Genomic DNA, 20,339 nt, shown 5'->3' on the forward strand with positions numbered 1-20,339 from the left:
ACAATAAGTTTTCGACAAAATCGATTTTGGTTTTTGATGTAACTTTAACACAAATGACTATAGATAAATGAAATTTTCACCGAATGTTTATATAAATTTATTCTATCCACCATGTAATTTTCAAACATTTTTGACTTAAGTTGAACTATTCACAGGTATTTGCAATTTTCAATCATTATTAGTTTTTTTGTAATTAATATCGATAAAAATTTATTTGTTAGGCAGAAAAGCTTGACACCTAACCTAACCTCTTGAAGTACCAAATAGATTCAATTCCCTACCAAAAAAGAGGTTGTTAAAGAATCGTTGACATTTAAACTATGCCAAAATGTAATGAGAAAAAAATTCTGCTTTGCATCTAAAAAAAATTGGGAAATGTTTAAATTATCAGTGAATAGTAGCATCATTGAATTAATGAAAGTATGTCATTAATGTATTAAAGAAATTAAAATAGAAGAAGTTGGGAACTCTGAGGGATGTGTAAATATTAGACAAAGATAATTACTTCCATGTACAAAAAAGTGGTTTCTGAATAGAAAAATAAGAATGCAACCGGGATGAAAGTAATCGATTCTGGATGACGGACTGTTTAAGTTCTATTTTCAATACATCATTAATTCAAACTGTAAATAGCTTATAAAAGATTCGAATAGATTATATTTAGGTATTTAATCACCAAAAAATACAGCATTTATTACAAACTGATCATATAACCATATGACATGTAATATTGCACTATATGAAATACAGTTATGTAAGTTTTTGATGCACGGATGCGAAATGTTCCTATAGTATAAACCTAAAATTCGTTTTTATAATAACTGTACAAATAATTTTGTACACTATCGTTTTAAAACGAAAAAAGAAAATCTAATTTAGAGTTAAAAATAATTTTATTTAGAAATTTTAAGAATATTCATGATACATAGTAATTTGTTAATTATGTAAATATTTAATAAACTTGTTTTAGTGTGAACAATTATGATTGGTTAACTGAATAATCCATACAAATAATATAAATGATAAAAGTATTATAGTTATGAGTGACCGCATAACCCATATTCACTTGCGAGTGAAATCACCTTCATTAAAACTTGAAGTAGCAGATGCAGACGTCCCTTGAATTGGAACAGTCGATTCTGGTCGCATTGCAGAAGATTGGTGATTATTGAATCTGCGTGGAGCAAAATATTCAAAATTACTTTGTGTTTGTTGAGACAACATGTTAGATAGATCACATGGCATAGGATCTGTCCAGAAGAAGTTGTGGTTTAAAGCTGAATCGGCATCAAATCTTTTAGCTGGATCTAATACCAAGAGTTTATCCAATAGATCACAACCCAATGAATCACGAACATAGGGCATTAATCGTTCCTTCACCTACAAATCAAATAGTTAGTTAAGCATTAAAAACAAAACCTAATTGGTAGGTAAATTTGAATAATAACCTTTCGATCTTGTCTTTTCAATAATTCAATTCGATTGTACAGTTCTAAAGATTTAACTTTAGGCCAGACTTCTGGTGTTATTGAACCACATAGTTTTGATATCAAAATTAACTGTTGTTGCTCAGAATTACCCTGCATAATTGGACAACGAGTCCACATTTCAGCCATAATACATCCAGCTCCCCATAAGTCTACAGGCGGACCATAGTTACGATCGCCAAGCAGCAACTCGGGAGGTCGATACCATAATGTAACAACTCGATTAGTATATCTAAAATATTTATATAATTATTATGTGGTATTAACATTAAATGTTATAGATTAAATGGTTTATATTTTTAAAATATTTTATTACCATTATGCATTAATTATTAAACTGAAAAAAAACTTATTTTAGTAGATCGTGTAAAATGTTATGTTAATTTGTTTTAAGTACCGGTATTTATATAATTTAATTGAATAATAGAATTATTTTATTTAATATCTATATAGGTTCAGCATTACTCTTACATTACCATTGTTGTATGTGGCATAATAAGTATGTGAGTTCACTTGATTATATCAAAATCTGATTACCTAACAGCAAATGATAATAGCTAATTTATAATATTTTAAAAACAAATAAAACTACATAAAATTAAACATAGCATGATCATTTCAAAATAATATATATATATGAATTTTAATTAATTAATTTTTTTTTTACTCAGTTATACCAAAATGTTATTATTTTAGCAACTTATGGTATAATATGCAAATGAAGCAATTTAAAAAATAATAATAATGAATCTATAGAATTCATTGAATATGCTGGAAAAAGGCTATATCTTTCAATATGCTCTATACCGAAAAAAAATTATTATATATATCAATGAACGTAGACTACCACTTCTGACTACCATATAAAGAAATTACAGCAATGTATATAAAAATATCTACATTTTATAAAAAGTAGAAAATAAAGATTTTCAGTGAATAAAAAATGAAAAATGTATAAACAAGTTATGAACAAAATACGTATGCACTCTATCTAAAACTGTAATTAATTAAACCTATCTACAAATTTTCTCATCTCTTATGAAGAAATTAAAAATTTTACCACTTTTATTTAAGGCTGCCATGTACCTCTCAAATAAGTTTTCATTCATAATACACATTTTCTTTACCTTTAATTGATAGTCTTGCTTTAATGGTTGATATGAACTAGGAAATATAAAGATAAAAAATAGTATGAAATACCAATGTGAGCATTTTATCTATTGTAGAACACGAATTATTAGTAGACAACTAGACCATATACTTTATAGTTGGGTGATACATAAAGCGATGATAGACCAAGATTTCGGGGGAACGACGATAAAAATATATTTAGCATGGTAAATAGAAATGTTAAACAAATTATTTCATACATTTTAAATTTTTTTTTTTTTTTTTTGTTGTGTTAATTAAATAAACATGATATTACTTATTTGGTTGTCCAATTTTCTGAGTACTGAAAGCTCTGGCCAGACCAAAATCAGCTAATTTTACTTTCCCAGTTTTTGTGATCAATATATTTGCTGTTTTGATGTCGCGATGTAATATCTGATACATAAAACATAACATAAGTTTCGATTTTCACAAATGTACACAGTTCTAAAAATATCATTATTTTTATTAGGTATAATATTATATACTTTGTTGCTGTGTATGTAGAAGAGACCATTGAACATTTGTTGGACTACTTGCTTAATCTCTCCAAGACTGAACTTCACCTTAGTATTTGACAGCAAGCCAGCCAAATCATGTTCACAGAATTCAAACACCAAATAAAATGTTGAACGATAATTATTATCCCGAGTGGCTATACAACATTAAATGTGATATTAATATAACAGAAAAATAAAATGTTGATGTTTAAATTATAATTACCTTTAGTTTGACAGATTTCCAAAAGGCTTACTATATTATCGTGTTTTAATTTTTGTAATATTCGAATTTCTCTTAGAGCAGTAATCGGAAACTAAGATTGATAAAAAAAAATGTTATATAAAAATTAATAGTAATATAAACAATTATATTCAATGGGTATATTTATTATATATTTTTTATATATTTGTGTAACACTTGTATATTAGCATATAGAAACACAATTCTTTAAAAAAAAATAAATGTGTATTAATAATCAGTCTTCACAATTCATTAAGCTTCTAAAAAAATATGACGTGAGTAGTATGTTTTGGGGCATTCTGGAGCTCCTCCCCCTTAAATTTTACATGTAAAAGCATAGGCTCCTCTGTATAGGCAATTCGTAGTACATGCTCCTCCCAAGCTCCTCCGAAACCGACAATAATTAAGCAATATAGGCAACCCGCAACATACATAAATTCATCACACGCCGCCAGATCCTACACGTGACCAACACATATTTTACCCCTTCCCACATTACTTCCCCTTTTATTTCCCCTTATGAAATTTTTTTTAAATATAATATTCTGGTATACTATTATATTGATCCTTTGTGGTATTTTACGTATGAAAATACACACGATACCATATAGGAGACATTAGTCCACAATGACACCACCGCCACCACCGCCGCCACCACCATTGTTCGTTCATGCCACACACACACACACACACACACACACACAAATTCGCACATAGTTACAAGTACACACATTCCATTCTATCCATACCACCCTTTCTCACGCCTTTACCTCATTAACCGTCTACACACCTATAGAGACATATCTGAGTATTGTCGATGATTACCAGACAAAAAGTAGTGCATTAAGTAAAACGAAGCCAGTCCGTGTATTACCGTCTATGTGTATTGTTGTGTTTTGTCGTCTGAGTTCTAAAGTGTTTTTAAGTGTATTCAAATATTTTACAAATATTATAAAAATGTAATTATTTATTTTTCTTAAGCAAACGCCGTAGTTCATTTTTCCACCACTAGTTTGATATTAGCTCATGCGTCAATAATTCGCTTAGATAAAACTATTTCACACTGTTATTTAAAGTACAAGATATTTGTCTATAATTCATTACATATCTATTCGTTGAAGAGTCAAGTCGTGTATAGTATTCTTCATTCCTAATCATACCTAATCATGTTCTCGTGTAGTGTATGTGATAAAACATTTACATTGATTAAAAATCTACACAGACATGCCAAGTTGCATGATGTACCTAATAAAATTTCGTGCAGTATATGCTCAGAAATATTCACACGGAGAGATAACCTCATCAGACATAGGAAAGAAAAACATCGTAAGTATTTAACAATTTAATATATTTGTAAACAAGACGACTAAGTGTATCTTAGTAAAACTTAGTTTCATTACACTATCTAAATATAATATTATTTTAAATTATTTAACTATTAATATCATTTCTAGGCTCAAGCATTGTAATTCAACAAGAACCAACCATAACCAAGCGAGAAATTCAAGATTTCTTTAAACCAGCTGAACATATTTACGATTATAATGGTAAATATATCATTCATATGTTTATTCACCTCCTATGATATAACAATAATATAAATATATATATATATAATAAAATAATATTATGAACATCTCTCATATATACATATTTACCTACTAGTACTATTATTTCATAGTGTACAATAGTACGTATATATCTAAAATAATCTGATAATATTTCAAATAAACATATTTAAAGTTATAATTAGTTATTACTATTATTACGAACGCCAGCATGTGTAGGTATTACTGCTATAACCGAGAGCTCTATATCATTTTTGTTTTTGCTTTTACATATATAATTTATTTTTTATTTTTTATTTTTTATTTGAATTAAGCCTCGGCAACTATGGCCATTGGCAACAATGGGTTTAACTCTAAAATATTTACATGGTATAAGTTACATATTATATACTATTTATAAGGTTGGACTTAGTAATAAAGGTTATTATTTGTCGTATATTGTCTGGGTGAAGGGCTTCTGACAGGATGTTTGAGATGCCTGCATAATATATTTATATTACATATACATGTATGTAATACTATAGCTTCACAACTATCTCCTTTTATTAATATATATTTTTAAAAATCGTATTTTCTATAATATGTTAAACATATCACTAAAATTTTTTAAATTCCTAATTTTTCTTTATAAAATTTTACTGAAAAAAAAAAAATTTATTTATAGCCATTTTATCTTTACACACATATTTTCTATAATGTTTATCAATACAATAGTAAATTATTTATTTTATTTCAGTTCCTTCGGCTTCAAATCGCAATGATCTTAAGCGTGTACATGAGGAAAATTCGAACGAAGCAGTAAATGCTAAAAAAACACGCATGACTATCGTTAAAACCCCCGGTTTTGTTAAGACTGGTTCATCGCTCTCTAATAAAATCATTTGGTATTATAAGAAAAATACAGATAATTTGAACAACTTCAGCGCATTTTTAGTATCATCGAAAAAAGACTTAATTCAATTACTTAAATCATCGTCGACAAAACATCCAATTAAATTCAACCTGAAACTGGAAGCAACGTACAGCCGGCCAAACGTAGAGAATTCAGCTGAGAACCGTGCGTTTAAAACTTCAGCTAAAGAAATGTTTATGAATACGGATATTGAGTCAATAGTAGAACAAGCGTTCGCAAAATTATTGACCGAAGAAGATGTTTATACATCTAAAGGAAGTGGATTTACTTTGGAAGCCATAGACGGCTTGTTATTAGGTGTATATAAATATACACCTATGGGTGGCTCATCGTTCATTCCGTTACCAAATTACATTAAGAATAAAAAAGCTGTTATCAATCCACAAAACTCAGACCAACAGTGCTTCAAGTGGGCAATCTTATCAAGATACGTTTCGGGTAAGGCCAAAAATCAAGTGGCTGAAAATTATACATCGCTCGAGGACAAATATAATTTTTCTGGTTTATCATTCCCAACATCTGTGAGAGAAATAAAAACATTTGAAAATAATAACCTGAACACGTCTGTCAATGTATTTGGATTAAAAAAAGAAAATAATAAAATACATATTATTTATCCACTTAAAGTTGTAGATGAAGAAAAAAAAGATCATTTCGATCTCTTACTAATTACCAACGGAGATAAAAGCCACTACACATATATATCAAATTTCTCACGACTAATACGCTCACAGAAAACTGCTCATCATGATAGTATCATTTTTTGCAAACGGTGCTTCACATCATTTGACACTCGACCCCGGAAAAATACGCTATGCGGACAAGCAGCACTTGATCAGCATAAATTGATATGCGGGTCGCATAAACCTATCCTACCTCAGATGCCTGAGCCCGGTTCAATGTTGGAGTTTAGTGCATGGAACAAAACACAACGCCACCCCATAGTTATATATGCTGACTTCGAGGCGCTTCTCGTTAAATGTAACGAGAAAAAAGGAAAAAATACAACTGTAATTCAAAATCACGAGCCTATGAGTTATGGTTTTTTCATAAAGGCAGATGATCACATACCGAAAGAACTGCTTGAAGAATTTGAAATACCAACATCGCCAGTTATATACCGCGGAAGTAATCAAAATAAAGAGGTAGCAAAACATTTTGTACAAAGTATTGTGGAAACAGCAGAAAAAATATACAAACTGCTCAAAACCAACACACCAATTATAATGACACCGGAACAGCGATGCATACATGAATTATGTAAAGCATGTAATTTATGTAAAAAGGAATTTTCCAAAGAAAACCATAAAGTAGCTGATCATTGCCATCTATCGGGAAAATTTAGACAAAGTTTATGTAATTCATGTAATCTCAAGCTTCAACAACCAAATTTTGTACCGGTTTTCTTTCACAATTTAACCAACTATGATGCACACTTTTTGGTAACTGAGCTTGGATATGATACAAACACAATTTCTGTAATACCAAACAGCGAGGAGAAATTTATTTCGTTTTCGAAATATATCAACAACTCCTTCACAATCCGCTTTATAGATACATTTAGATTTATGTCCTCCAGTTTATCAAATTTAGCCAACAATTTAATAACACCAGACTTGGAGAAGTTCAGAGAGACGAGAAAACATTTTCCAATCGAAGACATGCCACTCGTTACTCGTAAAGGTGTTTACCCTTATGAGTATACGGATGGCTGGAGCAAACTGAAGGAAACACATCTGCCGAAGAAAACAGATTTTTACAGTACATTAACAGAAGAACACATTAAGGATGAGGAATATAAATTTGCAAAGACTGTTTGGAACCATTTCAACTGTCATACGCTTGGAGAGTATTCAGATCTGTATCTTAAAATCGACATCATGCTGTTAGCTGATGTGTTCGAGAACTTCCGAGACCTTTGTTTGACAACTTATAGCCTGGACCCGGCGTTCTACTATACTTGTCCAGGCTTTTCTTTTGATGCGATGTTGAAACATACTTCAATGAAGCTCGAACTACTTCATGACTATGATATGTTGCTGATGATCGAAAAAGGTAATGATATAATATTTTATAATATAATGTTATTATTTAATAATATATGATTTATTTTAGGTATACGTGGTGGTCTCACGCAAGCAAGTATGAGATACGCCAAAGCGAACCACAAAAAGACTCCAGATTATGACCAGGCAAATCCAAAATCATGGTTGATATACCAAGACTGTAAGTTTTTTGTAATTTTAATTTATTCAGTTAAATATATTTTTCTTAATTTAAGGCAATAACTTATATGGATGGGCCATGTCACAATACATGCCATACGGTGGGTTCAAATGGGTTGAACCAACACTCGACAAACTGAACAATTTGACTGATACTTCACCCATAGGAAGGATATACGAGGTGGATATATCCTATCCGCGAGAATTACATGATAAACACAACGACTTGCCTTTTCTACCACAGAACGGTATACCTACTGGTTCAAAAGTGAAAAAACTAATGGCAACATTAGAGTCCAAGAAAAATTATATTGTTCACTACCGTAATCTACAGCAAGCTATTAAAAACGGCCTTAAAGTAGATAAAGTAAGCGTTTATTTTACAACAATTCTGCGATGAAGATATTTTTAACATTATAATATTTAAAGGTACATAGAGTCATTGAGTTTAATCAGTCGGAATGGTTGGCTGATTACATCAACCTGAACACTGAGTTACGCAAGAAGGCAACAAATGATTTCGAGAAAGATTTTTTTAAATTAATGAACAATGCAGTATTTGGTATGTTATTATAAATGATCATTTTTCATTTTTCATAACATTTTCTTATGATTTTCCAGGCAAGACGATGGAAAATGTACGCCAACGTATAAAAATTAAGTTAGTATCCAGTGAAAAGTGTTTGCAGAAACTTATAAATAAGTCAACGTTTAAGCACTGTACAACTTATAACGAGAATCTAGCAGCTGTATCGCTAGAGAATAAGGAAATTAAATTTGATAAGCCAATATATATAGGTAACTATTACACACACACACACACACACACAAACACACACACACACACACACACACACACACACACACACACACACACACACACACACACACCACAAATATTATATTTTAATGTTATTAATTCCAAATTAATTGATTATTTGTTTATTATAGGTTTTGCGGTACTTGAAATAAGTAAAACTCTTATGTATGAGTATCATTACGATGTCATGCAAAAACATTATGGTAAAAAAATAGAACTCATGTATACAGATACAGGTAAATATTTTAAAACCCACTTTATTTTCTTATACTGACTAACATTAAGTTTTTAGATTCACTGGTGTACCATATTATTACGGACGACTTTTACCAGGACTTGGCAAATAACGTCAATTTGCTAGAACGGATGGACACAGCAAATCTCCCGAAAGACCATCCGTGTTACATTGCCGAGAGGAAAAAGATCCCAGGTTTGTTTTCCGACGAGACGGATGGACTCGTTATGACAGAGTTTTGTGCGTTACGGGCAAAATCATACGCATATATTCTACAAGGCAAGGAGAAGATCAAAGCCAAGGGAATCCGTGGGCACGTGGTCAAGAATTACATGACATTCGATGACCATAAGAAGTGCCTGTTTGATGACAGTGATTTAGACGTTTACCATCAAAATGTCTCCATACGTTCATTCAAACACCAGCTCAAGACCATTAAATCCAACAAATTAACTTATAATAACTATGATGATAAGAGGATTATACTCGAAGACAATATACATACCTACGCTCATGGGCATTATAAATTTGTTTGTTAATTGTATTCATAAAAAATATGTATATATGCAGTTTATTTTATAGTAATAAAAGTCTTATATCTTATTTCAAATCTTGTTATTATTTATATTTCCTTTATAGATTCATTTGTTTACATTTGAATCAACTTACATTGCAAAGATACATAATAGGGTAGAAATTTGAGAGTATGTCACATGTACACGCTTAAGATCATTGCGATTTGAAGCCGAAGGAACTGAAATAAAATAAATAATTTACTATTATAATGCTAAAAATTATAGAAATATGTGTGTAAAGATAAATTGTTGTTATAAATATAAACGTTTTTTTAATAAAAGTATCTGAAGAAAAATTAGGAATTTAAAAATTTTTAGTGATATGTTTAACATATTATAGAAAATACGATTTTTAAAAATATATATTAATAAAAGGAGATAGTTGTGAAGCTATAGTATTACATACATGTATATGTAGTGTGTATATATTATGCAAAAGCAAAAACAAAAATGATATAGAGGTCTCAGATATAGCAATAATATACATTATTCTTTTGTGTAATATATACACACTACATATACATGTATGTAATACTAGAAAATACGATTTTTAAAAATATATATTAATAAAAGGAGATAGTTGTGAAGCTATAGTATTACATACATGTATATGTAGTGTGTATATATTATGCAAAAGCAAAAACAAAAATGATATAGAGGTCTCAGATATAGCAATAATATACATTATTCTTTTGTGTAATATATACACACTACATATACATGTATGTAATACTATAGCTTCACAACTATCTCCTTTTATTAATATATATTTTTAAAAATCGTATTTTCTAGTATTACATACATGTATATGTAGTGTGTATATATTACACAAAAGAATAATGTATATTATTGCTATATCTGAGACCTCTATATCATTTTTGTTTTTGCTTTTGCATAATATATACACACTACATATACATGTATGTAATACTATAGCTTCACAACTATCTCCTTTTATTAATATATATTTTTAAAAATCGTATTTTCTATAATATGTTAAACATATCACTAAAAATTTTTAAATTCCTAATTTTTCTTCAGATACTTTTATTAAAAAAACGTTTATATTTATAACAACAATTTATCTTTACACACATATTTCTATAATTTTTAGCATTATAATAGTAAATTATTTATTTTATTTCAGTTCCTTCGGCTTCAAATCGCAATGATCTTAAGCGTGTACATGTGACATACTCTCAAATTTCTACCCTATTATGTATCTTTGCAATGTAAGTTGATTCAAATGTAAACAAATGAATCTATAAAGGAAATATAAATAATAACAAGATTTGAAATAAGATATAAGACTTTTATTACTATAAAATAAACTGCATATATACATATTTTTTATGAATACAATTAACAAACAAATTTATAATGCCCATGAGCGTAGGTATGTATATTGTCTTCGAGTATAATCCTCTTATCATCATAGTTATTATAAGTTAATTTGTTGGATTTAATGGTCTTGAGCTGGTGTTTGAATGAACGTATGGAGACATTTTGATGGTAAACGTCTAAATCACTGTCATCAAACAGGCACTTCTTATGGTCATCGAATGTCATGTAATTCTTGACCACGTGCCCACGGATTCCCTTGGCTTTGATCTTCTCCTTGCCTTGTAGAATATATGCGTATGATTTTGCCCGTAACGCACAAAACTCTGTCATAACGAGTCCATCCGTCTCGTCGGAAAACAAACCTGGGATCTTTTTCCTCTCGGCAATGTAACACGGATGGTCTTTCGGGAGATTTGCTGTGTCCATCCGTTCTAGCAAATTGACGTTATTTGCCAAGTCCTGGTAAAAGTCGTCCGTAATAATATGGTACACCAGTGAATCTAAAAACTTAATGTTAGTCAGTATAAGAAAATAAAGTGGGTTTTAAAATATTTACCTGTATCTGTATACATGAGTTCTATTTTTTTACCATAATGTTTTTGCATGACATCGTAATGATACTCATACATAAGAGTTTTACTTATTTCAAGTACCGCAAAACCTATAATAAACAAATAATCAATTAATTTGGAATTAATAACATTAAAATATAATATTTGTGGTGTGTGTGTGTGTGTGTGTGTGTGTGTGTGTGTGTGTGTGTGTGTGTGTGTGTGTGTGTGTTTGTGTGTGTGTGTGTGTGTGTGTAATAGTTACCTATATATATTGGCTTATCAAATTTAATTTCCTTATTCTCTAGCGATACAGCTGCTAGATTCTCGTTATAAGTTGTACAGTGCTTAAACGTTGACTTATTTATAAGTTTCTGCAAACACTTTTCACTGGATACTAACTTAATTTTTATACGTTGGCGTACATTTTCCATCGTCTTGCCTGGAAAATCATAAGAAAATGTTATGAAAAATGAAAAATGATCATTTATAATAACATACCAAATACTGCATTGTTCATTAATTTAAAAAAATCTTTCTCGAAATCATTTGTTGCCTTCTTGCGTAACTCAGTGTTCAGGTTGATGTAATCAGCCAACCATTCCGACTGATTAAACTCAATGACTCTATGTACCTTTAAATATTATAATGTTAAAAATATCTTCATCGCAGAATTGTTGTAAAATAAACGCTTACTTTATCTACTTTAAGGCCGTTTTTAATAGCTTGCTGTAGATTACGGTAGTGAACAATATAATTTTTCTTGGACTCTAATGTTGCCATTAGTTTTTTCACTTTTGAACCAGTAGGTATACCGTTCTGTGGTAGAAAAGGCAAGTCGTTGTGTTTATCATGTAATTCTCGCGGATAGGATATATCCACCTCGTATATCCTTCCTATGGGTGAAGTATCAGTCAAATTGTTCAGTTTGTCGAGTGTTGGTTCAACCCATTTGAACCCACCGTATGGCATGTATTGTGACATGGCCCATCCATATAAGTTATTGCCTTAAATTAAGAAAAATATATTTAACTGAATAAATTAAAATTACAAAAAACTTACAGTCTTGGTATATCAACCATGATTTTGGATTTGCCTGGTCATAATCTGGAGTCTTTTTGTGGTTCGCTTTGGCGTATCTCATACTTGCTTGCGTGAGACCACCACGTATACCTAAAATAAATCATATATTATTAAATAATAACATTATATTATAAAATATTATATCATTACCTTTTTCGATCATCAGCAACATATCATAGTCATGAAGTAGTTCGAGCTTCATTGAAGTATGTTTCAACATCGCATCAAAAGAAAAGCCTGGACAAGTATAGTAGAACGCCGGGTCCAGGCTATAAGTTGTCAAACAAAGGTCTCGGAAGTTCTCGAACACATCAGCTAACAGCATGATGTCGATTTTAAGATACAGATCTGAATACTCTCCAAGCGTATGACAGTTGAAATGGTTCCAAACAGTCTTTGCAAATTTATATTCCTCATCCTTAATGTGTTCTTCTGTTAATGTACTGTAAAAATCTGTTTTCTTCGGCAGATGTGTTTCCTTCAGTTTGCTCCAGCCATCCGTATACTCATAAGGGTAAACACCTTTACGAGTAACGAGTGGCATGTCTTCGATTGGAAAATGTTTTCTCGTCTCTCTGAACTTCTCCAAGTCTGGTGTTATTAAATTGTTGGCTAAATTTGATAAACTGGAGGACATAAATCTAAATGTATCTATAAAGCGGATTGTGAAGGAGTTGTTGATATATTTCGAAAACGAAATAAATTTCTCCTCGCTGTTTGGTATTACAGAAATTGTGTTTGTATCATATCCAAGCTCAGTTACCAAAAAGTGTGCATCATAGTTGGTTAAATTGTGAAAGAAAACCGGTACAAAATTTGGTTGTTGAAGCTTGAGATTACATGAATTACATAAACTTTGTCTAAATTTTCCCGATAGATGGCAATGATCAGCTACTTTATGGTTTTCTTTGGAAAATTCCTTTTTACATAAATTACATGCTTTACATAATTCATGTATGCATCGCTGTTCCGGTGTCATTATAATTGGTGTGTTGGTTTTGAGCAGTTTGTATATTTTTTCTGCTGTTTCCACAATACTTTGTACAAAATGTTTTGCTACCTCTTTATTTTGATTACTTCCGCGGTATATAACTGGCGATGTTGGTATTTCAAATTCTTCAAGCAGTTCTTTCGGTATGTGATCATCTGCCTTTATGAAAAAACCATAACTCATAGGCTCGTGATTTTGAATTACAGTTGTATTTTTTCCTTTTTTCTCGTTACATTTAACGAGAAGCGCCTCGAAGTCAGCATATATAACTATGGGGTGGCGTTGTGTTTTGTTCCATGCACTAAACTCCAACATTGAACCGGGCTCAGGCATCTGAGGTAGGATAGGTTTATGCGACCCGCATATCAATTTATGCTGATCAAGTGCTGCTTGTCCGCATAGCGTATTTTTCCGGGGTCGAGTGTCAAATGATGTGAAGCACCGTTTGCAAAAAATGATACTATCATGATGAGCAGTTTTCTGTGAGCGTATTAGTCGTGAGAAATTTGATATATATGTGTAGTGGCTTTTATCTCCGTTGGTAATTAGTAAGAGATCGAAATGATCTTTTTTTTCTTCATCTACAACTTTAAGTGGATAAATAATATGTATTTTATTATTTTCTTTTTTTAATCCAAATACATTGACAGACGTGTTCAGGTTATTATTTTCAAATGTTTTTATTTCTCTCACAGATGTTGGGAATGATAAACCAGAAAAATTATATTTGTCCTCGAGCGATGTATAATTTTCAGCCACTTGATTTTTGGCCTTACCCGAAACGTATCTTGATAAGATTGCCCACTTGAAGCACTGTTGGTCTGAGTTTTGTGGATTGATAACAGCTTTTTTATTCTTAATGTAATTTGGTAACGGAATGAACGATGAGCCACCCATAGGTGTATATTTATATACACCTAATAACAAGCCGTCTATGGCTTCCAAAGTAAATCCACTTCCTTTAGATGTATAAACATCTTCTTCGGTCAATAATTTTGCGAACGCTTGTTCTACTATTGACTCAATATCCGTATTCATAAACATTTCTTTAGCTGAAGTTTTAAACGCACGGTTCTCAGCTGAATTCTCTACGTTTGGCCGGCTGTACGTTGCTTCCAGTTTCAGGTTGAATTTAATTGGATGTTTTGTCGACGATGATTTAAGTAATTGAATTAAGTCTTTTTTCGATGATACTAAAAATGCGCTGAAGTTGTTCAAATTATCTGTATTTTTCTTATAATACCAAATGATTTTATTAGAGAGCGATGAACCAGTCTTAACAAAACCGGGGGTTTTAACGATAGTCATGCGTGTTTTTTTAGCATTTACTGCTTCGTTCGAATTTTCCTCATGTACACGCTTAAGATCATTGCGATTTGAAGCCGAAGGAACTGAAATAAAATAAATAATTTACTATTGTATTGATAAACATTATAGAAAATATGTGTGTAAAGATAAAATGGCTATAAATAAATTTTTTTTTTTTCAGTAAAATTTTATAAAGAAAAATTAGGAATTTAAAAAATTTTAGTGATATGTTTAACATATTATAGAAAATACGATTTTTAAAAATATATATTAATAAAAGGAGATAGTTGTGAAGCTATAGTATTACATACATGTATATGTAATATAAATATATTATGCAGGCATCTCAAACATCCTGTCAGAAGCCCTTCACCCAGACAATATACGACAAATAATAACCTTTATTACTAAGTCCAACCTTATAAATAGTATATAATATGTAACTTATACCATGTAAATATTTTAGAGTTAAACCCATTGTTGCCAATGGCCATAGTTGCCGAGGCTTAATTCAAATAAAAAATAAAAAATAAAAAATAAATTATATATGTAAAAGCAAAAACAAAAATGATATAGAGCTCTCGGTTATAGCAGTAATACCTACACATGCTGGCGTTCGTAATAATAGTAATAACTAATTATAACTTTAAATATGTTTATTTGAAATATTATCAGATTATTTTAGATATATACGTACTATTGTACACTATGAAATAATAGTACTAGTAGGTAAATATGTATATATGAGAGATGTTCATAATATTATTTTATTATATATATATATATTTATATTATTGTTATATCATAGGAGGTGAATAAACATATGAATGATATATTTACCATTATAATCGTAAATATGTTCAGCTGGTTTAAAGAAATCTTGAATTTCTCGCTTGGTTATGGTTGGTTCTTGTTGAATTACAATGCTTGAGCCTAGAAATGATATTAATAGTTAAATAATTTAAAATAATATTATATTTAGATAGTGTAATGAAACTAAGTTTTACTAAGATACACTTAGTCGTCTTGTTTACAAATATATTAAATTGTTAAATACTTACGATGTTTTTCTTTCCTATGTCTGATGAGGTTATCTCTCCGTGTGAATATTTCTGAGCATATACTGCACGAAATTTTATTAGGTACATCATGCAACTTGGCATGTCTGTGTAGATTTTTAATCAATGTAAATGTTTTATCACATACACTACACGAGAACATGATTAGGTATGATTAGGAATGAAGAATACTATACACGACTTGACTCTTCAACGAATAGATATGTAATGAATTATAGACAAATATCTTGTACTTTAAATAACAGTGTGAAATAGTTTTATCTAAGCGAATTATTGACGCATGAGCTAATATCAAACTAGTGGTGGAAAAATGAACTACGGCGTTTGCTTAAGAAAAATAAATAATTACATTTTTATAATATTTGTAAAATATTTGAATACACTTAAAAACACTTTAGAACTCAGACGACAAAACACAACAATACACATAGACGGTAATACACGGACTGGCTTCGTTTTACTTAATGCACTACTTTTTGTCTGGTAATCATCGACAATACTCAGATATGTCTCTATAGGTGTGTAGACGGTTAATGAGGTAAAGGCGTGAGAAAGGGTGGTATGGATAGAATGGAATGTGTGTACTTGTAACTATGTGCGAATTTGTGTGTGTGTGTGTGTGTGTGTGTGTGTGGCATGAACGAACAATGGTGGTGGCGGCGGTGGTGGCGGTGGTGTCATTGTGGACTAATGTCTCCTATATGGTATCGTGTATATTTTCATACGTAAAATACCACAAAGGATCAATATAATAGTATACCAGAATATTATATTTAAAAAAAATTTCATAAGGGGAAATAAAAGGGGAAGTAATGTGGGAAGGGGTAAAATATGTGTTGGTCACGTGTAGGATCTGGCGGCGTGTGATGAATTTATGTATGTTGCGGGTTGCCTATATTGCTTAATTATTGTCGGTTTCGGAGGAGCTTGGGAGGAGCATGTACTACGAATTGCCTATACAGAGGAGCCTATGCTTTTACATGTAAAATTTAAGGGGGAGGAGCTCCAGAATGCCCCAAAACATACTACTGACGTGCTATTACATAATATGTTCCAGCGCACATTAAACAAAAACATGATTCCTCAATTATTTTCCTTGTAAAAAAATAAATATCAATTAGCACTCTACATTTAAATTTTAGAGTGATTACCGTAGACGCAATTAGCGTTTACAATATTAAAAGTAAATGTTAAGGATCTATTGATACATGGGTGCTTATCCCCTAAAGCTTTTAACTATAAAATTATAAAAATGTATTAACTTACTCCTTCTTTTTCATTTTCCATTCGAATTCTTTTCATAGCCACTATCAATTTAGGATCTTTCTTATCTCTTGCTTTGAACACTTCACTAAAAAGTAGTAATAATAATAATAATAAAATACTTATTATAAGTTATAATTAATCAGTTGAATAACAGTTAATGAATAAAACTACTTTAAAAAAAAAAAAAAAACTAAAATATCAGGGTTTTGAAAATATGATATATATGTACTATATTAGGTACCTAAAATGTCTATTTTCAAAAATATTGTTTTGCAATATTTTATGTTTGTAAGTAACCAATGTGACTAATACACTATATATGCGCAACTATGATTGCTGGACTGCAAAATTTGTTTTGGTTTGTTTAAAATATTATAGTGCATTGTTTTGAATTTTTGGGACGTAAAAGTATTTGTTTTAGAACGATACAATCTTAACTCTTATTAGCTTTTCCTAGTCTTTCCTGATCTTCCTATCATATTGTAGATTTAATAACATCAATAACATAATATTATTATTAAATACCCAAATGTGCCTTGACCAATCTTTGCCAGTTTTTCAAACTTGTTGGCATCTTCACAAAACGAGAAATTAAACTCCTCCAAGTATTTCTCCCTCTCACGGGCCAAGTCCATCTGCAGCTGGTCGGGCGTTGTTGTTTTCGCCGGTGTAAAATTCGTCATAGTAGTCGTCTTGAAGTCTTCTGGTGAAACGTATGGGCCAAAAGAATATAACCTAGTTATTAAAATAATCCATTAGCAATACTTTGATAGCCAGAGGGAACATACATATAAAATATGAGAGTCTGAATAATTTAGATTGACTGACCGCTATAGTTGCTTGATAATTTGTCACTGTGATTGTCACCTGATTTCACGGTTATAAAGCGGTAACAATGTTACCCTAGTATATTGTATACACCACAAAGTAGAACCAAATGCTACCAATTAACAATGTCTATTTAATTATATCTAAATTACACTTTTAATGGTTTAATCATTTCATCACATAACAAATTATCATTTATTAACAAACAAATAGGAATGTAGTCAGAATTATGAGTTATATTAATATGGCTACTGTAGATTATGTTCAAAATGTATTTGTCTGAGTGTAAAAACGGGTCACTATATTACTGCTGCAGTTTGTTTGAAAAACTTATTATTTTTATGAGACATTTATGAAAAAGAATTCCACAGACCAGAGAGAAGCCGATGCTATGAAATACGTATTTTAAGACGGAAATTACTATGAGAAAGTCACTCGGCTACGACGCCAATGTCACATGACTCCTGGCGTTGATTTGTGGAAAGCACAACGCCTGTCCGGATGAGGTAGGTCTTTGTAGAAAATGCTCGTTTCGAAACCAGATTAATGTTTCCCTAAATCCGGACATATTTTGTGCGTGATATTAACATTACAATTGACCCGGACAGAAGAACACTACGAACGATTATGATTGTCAAAGAATTAGTAAGTAACTACTAGCGATAGAATTGTAAATACTTTTTTTAGGTAGTATGAGGATAGAATTATTTTTAAATATTGATTAATTAATGGATTTGAGAAATTAAACATTAAACTCTTACCTTGATATTTGTTGATTTCAATGGATGTTCACGTTTTTAATGTGGGTCGGCCTTACACTCGAGCAATGTTCAATGGCGGAATTCTACTGCGTCATTCCCATCACATCAAGCGGATACAACAATTGAAGCGATCAGTGGAACAAACAGGTAAGCCAACTTGTTTCATAAATTTATTTTTCCATGATTCTACTTCCATTAATGCGTTGCAACCGAAAACTGGTGATCCTCGTGGGCCGTGCGCCATACCCCCTCTCCTACCATTTGTGGTAAACGGACATCGTAAGTTAGGTTAGAAATTGGATAGAAATTCTTTAAGTTTTTCTTTTTAGACATAAGATTTGAAAATTTAATACAAGCATCCTAAAATATTTTTACAATAGCAGTTGAAAAATAAAAGAAATACATAGTCACAATTTTTTTTACAAGCATTCAAATTTTAATTTTGACTGAATACGTAAAAATCACGAAAATTATATTATAAAATTATAAAAATAATTTGATGTAATAAAAATATGAACTGTGTACTATCTAACTGATAATAAATTCTATGTCATTTACAAATATATATAATAGTTGAAACTATAACATATGTTAAAGTATTTAGAATTTTTTAAATCCTAAAAAACTAACTTTGAATTGACAATCATAATCAATAATCGATCGTTTCAATTGCCAAAGTTCATATATTATTATCATGCTTCTGCAGTTCTGCTGACACATATCAATATCTACCATAAAAGTTATATGGAAAACGAATTAAATTGTAGGATATGACTGATTTCAATTTTCATCTTGATATTTATTAACTTATAAGTATCAATAAAATTGAAAGAAATATCAGTTTATGTTATTAACAAATATTTCCATTTATGCAAGGGCGGTCAGCAAAAGTTTCAACTATAAATAGTTGGAATAGTGAAGATTTTAATGAAAAACCTTTATTTTAATATTCGATTTAATAAAGAAAAAAACAAAAGTTTGATTTTTTGAATTTTGAGCTGAGCAATGGATGTATACATATTGATTTTACAACGATGTGTGTTTTATTATTTTATTTTTTTGTGTCTGTGTAAAAGATAAGTTGTCGAAATAATGCGATTTTCAACTTATAGTACTACCTTCAATAGCTTTTCTGGTGAGAAAGTGAATTTATAGTTAGTGTATAACTAACTTTACTGGTCAAAGTTTAAAATGTTCAATAGTTAGAAATTCATATAAATTTATTTATTTAAATCTAAGATTTAAAAACTCAATGCAAGATATTTTTTATAAGTTTGTCTACTTTTTTCAAATAAAAAAATGTCTACCGGAAAGTCGATTTAAATTTTATGAGCGTTTGAATTTCAAATTTTTAGAACAGTGAATATTCACTCAATTTCTCTAGTAACGATATTCTTATTTTGTTATTATTCAAA

The 20,339-nt window shown here is 30.4% G+C and overlaps 3 protein-coding genes across 5 annotated transcripts; 1 reads left to right on the forward strand and 2 right to left on the reverse strand.

Moving 5' to 3' along the window:
• Nucleotides 1-977: 977 nt before the first annotated feature.
• LOC149057076 (cyclin-dependent kinase 9-like) lies at nt 978-19,167 on the reverse strand. Its single transcript, XM_089223523.1, has 8 exons — nt 18,925-19,167; nt 17,861-18,070; nt 17,336-17,420; nt 3,360-3,450; nt 3,125-3,291; nt 2,914-3,032; nt 1,449-1,719; nt 978-1,380 (listed from the first exon to the last, which is right to left on the reverse strand). Exons 2-8 carry the CDS (start codon nt 18,016-18,018, stop codon nt 1,063-1,065), a joined length of 1,209 nt encoding a protein of 402 aa, XP_089079649.1. The 5' UTR covers nt 18,019-18,070; nt 18,925-19,167; the 3' UTR covers nt 978-1,062.
• LOC149057077 (uncharacterized) lies at nt 4,372-9,748 on the forward strand. Of its 2 annotated transcripts, none has more exons than XM_089224099.1 (9): nt 4,372-4,703; nt 4,832-4,924; nt 5,682-7,913; nt 7,974-8,084; nt 8,140-8,450; nt 8,513-8,645; nt 8,705-8,881; nt 9,035-9,139; nt 9,196-9,748. In XM_089224099.1, the coding sequence occupies exons 1-9, from the start codon at nt 4,544-4,546 to the stop codon at nt 9,675-9,677; spliced, it is 3,804 nt and encodes a 1,267-aa protein (XP_089080225.1). In that variant the 5' UTR covers nt 4,372-4,543; the 3' UTR covers nt 9,678-9,748. The 2 variants fall into 2 exon arrangements, with proteins under 2 accessions (XP_089080225.1, XP_089080226.1); XM_089224100.1 differs by having other exon boundaries at nt 9,189-9,399.
• On the reverse strand, nt 11,005-16,383 carry LOC149057078 (uncharacterized). 2 transcript variants are annotated; one of them, XM_089224092.1, is made up of 9 exons: nt 16,052-16,383; nt 15,831-15,923; nt 12,842-15,073; nt 12,671-12,781; nt 12,305-12,615; nt 12,110-12,242; nt 11,874-12,050; nt 11,614-11,718; nt 11,005-11,557 (listed from the first exon to the last, which is right to left on the reverse strand). In XM_089224092.1, exons 1-9 carry the CDS (start codon nt 16,209-16,211, stop codon nt 11,076-11,078), a joined length of 3,804 nt encoding a protein of 1,267 aa, XP_089080218.1. In that variant the 5' UTR covers nt 16,212-16,383; the 3' UTR covers nt 11,005-11,075. The 2 variants fall into 2 exon arrangements, with proteins under 2 accessions (XP_089080218.1, XP_089080219.1); XM_089224093.1 differs by having other exon boundaries at nt 11,354-11,564.
• Nucleotides 19,168-20,339: the final 1,172 nt, after the last annotated feature.

Source organism: Diuraphis noxia, unplaced genomic scaffold (assembly GCF_037042655.1).
Source record: "Diuraphis noxia isolate RWA-SAM2 unplaced genomic scaffold, SU_Dnox_SAM2 contig0003, whole genome shotgun sequence".
NCBI classification, from domain to species: Eukaryota; Metazoa; Arthropoda; class Insecta; order Hemiptera; family Aphididae; genus Diuraphis; species Diuraphis noxia.